At 37.7% G+C, this 3719-nt stretch overlaps 1 protein-coding gene across 1 annotated transcript; it reads right to left on the reverse strand.

The window, feature by feature from the left end:
* Positions 1–610: 610 nt before the first annotated feature.
* On the reverse strand, positions 611–2654 carry LOC111365374 (epoxide hydrolase A). Its single transcript, XM_022985865.1, has 4 exons — positions 2136–2654; positions 1801–1983; positions 1483–1724; positions 611–1042 (listed from the first exon to the last, which is right to left on the reverse strand). Exons 1-4 carry the CDS (start codon positions 2427–2429, stop codon positions 799–801), a joined length of 963 nt encoding a protein of 320 aa, XP_022841633.1. The 5' UTR covers positions 2430–2654; the 3' UTR covers positions 611–798.
* Between the last annotated feature and the right edge of the window lie 1065 nt (positions 2655–3719).

Below are 3719 nucleotides of genomic sequence, written 5' to 3' on the forward strand. Positions count from 1 at the left end.
GGGGGGGGGGGGGGTAGATTTTGACAAATGTTGGTGAAATATGTGGTTGAAAAGTTGTAGATCCCGTAAAATATATAATTAAAATTATCTATTGAGTTTAACTTAAATTAAAATTTACATTTTAATCCTTACCAAATGGGGCTAGGTATGACCATAACAATCATTGTAGAGGTATGAACACTTGTACCGTGTTACAGAAGGCATGATTTGTGCAAGGCAACCACAAGTGCTTAAATCATACATTTACAAGAGCAAAGCACAATGCAACAATATGCAAAATAATTTATCAAACCTTAGCTAGGTAATTATTATTGAGTAATTCGCATCAACCATAAGTTAAGAGATAATTAATAAATGGTTGGAGCAATATTAGTTCATTTGCTCAAAGGATCGAGCAGCTGCTGGTTCTCAGGTAAAAGGAATATCCCTAGATAATGTACAATTCCTTCAGCATCAGGCTGCGATAGGATATCAAATCGAGGCAAGAAAATGTTTAGAGAATCGAACAGTGCCAGGCAGGGGGTCGTTTTATGTCAGATTTTTATGGAGTGGCAAATGGCATATTGATGCCCGAACGAACCATGAAAAAGCTTGAGTAAATTCTTGGCGCTACTTGTACTACTCTATGTGACATTGAATAGCAGTATGAAACACATTTCAATATTCATAATAAAATCCAAATGCAAGAAAAAGTTACATCACATTAACAATGAAGGTGTATATATGTGTGTGTGTCTGTTCTCAGTCTCATCGGCCTGCAGTTCCTGTGCAGTTGTATTCTTGAAGTACAGCAATGACTTAACAGTGTTTTTTGAGGAAGGATAAAATTTCATCCGAAACTTGTTGAGGTTTCTCTTGTTGTATGAAGTGATGGCCATCAATGATGACAACTTCATGGTTGGGAACTAAATTCTTGAATATATTCCCCTCTATATATTCCCTTCTTCCCCCTGAATCAAATCCGATATCCTTGTCGCCAATTATTAGTTTAGCCGGAACTGTTATCTTTGACCCTTCCCATGGTGCTAGAAGCTCCCAGTTGCTGTCATTAATTGAACAAAACGGCCAGCAAGTGAGTACATGTTAGTATCTTTTGAATTTCAGTTTTGTGCAAAGTACAATTCTGATGTAGCAGTAATAACTTTTCCAGAGCTTTCACGTCCCTAATGAGATGGGAGAGCGGCAAGCCATAGAAGGTTGACAAAGCCTAAGAATACGTGGATAGTTAATATGTTCCGCGTATTCAAGGGGAATCTAATATCAGATCGTGAGCCCTGGATGAGGAAGGAAGCCTTTGGGTGATCTAAGTTCTAGTGACTTGCCAATGAAGCAGCTAGAGAAGTGTTCGAGGAAAGAAGGTATCCATTGCCAAGGAGATCAAAAATGGTATATCTATAAACGACAGACACTGAGTGTAACGAAATCCAATTGAATTCCAGAGTTTTTTTTTTTTTTTTTTAAAGTGTGATGAAGCGCACTTACAGGTCCATAGCTCGATAGTAGTTCAAAGCTCCCGTAAATCCAGTCTCCTGGAACTTGTCCGCAAATACTTGTAGTTCTTCTTCCGTAATCCAGGATGGCAAGAATGAAGGGGTTCTTAAATAGTCAATTATCTCCATTCCAGGTGGTGCTATTAAAAGATCAGTCTGCGTCAAGAGAAGGAACTTCTTCATCACCGTGAGATAATCGTACCTCGAGAATGACCTTTCTGCTCTCCCTGGTTCCTACTCCAACCCAAACCAGTACATAATTTCATTAGCAATAGTCCAATGAAAAACAGAGAGATGGGGAACAGAGTACCTGAAATTGACAAATGTAGAAATCATTTCCAAACATTTGCTCAAAGGATTCGAGGTATTTGACATTTGGAGATCTGGGTGAAATTGGAACGGTAAGAGCTATGACCGCCTTAACTCTATCTGGCCTCAACAGGCTGAGGTACCAAGCAGCCAGTGCTCCCCAGTCGATTCCCACCACGAAGGCCTATACGTTACACATAACATAGCCCACAGTCGAATAAACATTGATACAAAAACAAGGACGAAGATAGAAGACGGTATGGAGCTAGAGATTGAGAAGAGAGGCTGGGGGGGCGGGGGGGAGAGGGAGAGGGAGAGGGAGAGGGAGAGAGAAACCTGTTGCACGCCAAAGTGATCGAGTAGGCCAATTAGATCGCCAACTACGTGGAAGAAAGTGTAAGAAGAGGGGAGGAGAGGTGAATCAGAGTCTCCATATCCTCTCAAGTCAGGTGCAACCACATGGTAGCCATGATTGGCCAAGAAGGTAATCTGATGGCGCCAAGCATACCAGATTTCTGGGAAGCCATGAAGTAGCAAAACAAGCGGTCCAGTCCCTTTTTCAGCTACGTGAATCCATATACCATTCGTTTTGATTCTCTGGTGATTCACACCCAAAGTCATCTCCATCATGAGATGCTTGATCTAACGGATATATCACTAAGTGGGATGCTCCTACAGCACGAGTAAGCCCTTTCGAAATTGGGCGCCACTATACCAGCCAGGTTCGTCCACTTCCCACCAGCTTGACCTTGTTTTGGGGCGTTGCAAACACCGGAGAGATTGAGCCAGAATAACTTTCCAACTACAAAGGTCAACGATTTCGAGAAGGAAAATGATCTGAGGAAAGAGGGAGTGCCATAACTTCTTCAATCTTGACTGGCAAAAGCCAATGATAGATGAACACGCGTATGTTATCTATCATTATTAAATGAAAATAATTTGAAATAGTGAAATTTTGGATAATAAATCAGTGCCTTTAAACCAAACCAACAATAATCTATTTTCACCCAAAACAAAAATCGACTTCAATAGAATACCTCACTATTTTAAAAAATTTAGCATAACAAATAGCCTGTTTGGGAGTGATTTTTTTACCCAAAAAATTGATTTTTTTGATCGTTATTTCACTATTTCAGTCGTCATAATTGACTTTTTTTCTCACAGGTGGACCCCACTTTTCTCCTAACGGTTAAAAAAATCAATTCTCAAAATCACTCTCAAACAGGCTCAAAGTAGAAATAATGAAATATGCCCTTGGCCAAGCCCGAGGGCTTTAGAAAAATGGAAAACTAAGCACAAAAATAATTGAAAATGAAAAGAGAAAATTATTACAAAAATGATAATAGTCGTCCAAAATTTGGCCCCGAACTCGCAAAATGAAATTGTACGCTTTGGAAAATCTGAGCATTTCTAATCTTATAAAAGATCTCAATTTTGGTGAAGATTTTCAAAATTGCTGAAATAACGTCTTCTAACAATTTTTATCATCTTAGAATATTGTGAAAATTAAGCTTTAGAACCTAAAATTAAATAAGTAGAAGTATACCATGAATGATAAAAGTTGATCCAATATTTTAACAATTTCTAAATATCTCTAAGAGATTCTCTATTTATTGTTTTTTCTCTACCTTTTATCTTTACTAGCTTTCCTTCAAATTATTATTTTATTTTTGTCCATTGAAAATTGAAATATTTTGAATGTATATAATTATAGAAAGTAAATTTGACTCTCTTACATAAAATGTAATTTGAAGAGTTTATTATAGCATAATTTTAAGAGTTGACTTTTTTAAAATAGAAAATGATTTTATATTTGAAGTGTCTCTTGAAAATATTCTTAGAAGCTAATTTAGCGCCTGTTCGGCTCCCTCACTTGCAAAATTAAAATTCATTTTTTCACCATTAGTGGGTCCCACATCT

Source organism: Olea europaea, chromosome 17, assembly GCF_002742605.1.
Source record: "Olea europaea var. sylvestris chromosome 17, O_europaea_v1, whole genome shotgun sequence".
NCBI classification, from domain to species: Eukaryota; Viridiplantae; Streptophyta; class Magnoliopsida; order Lamiales; family Oleaceae; genus Olea; species Olea europaea.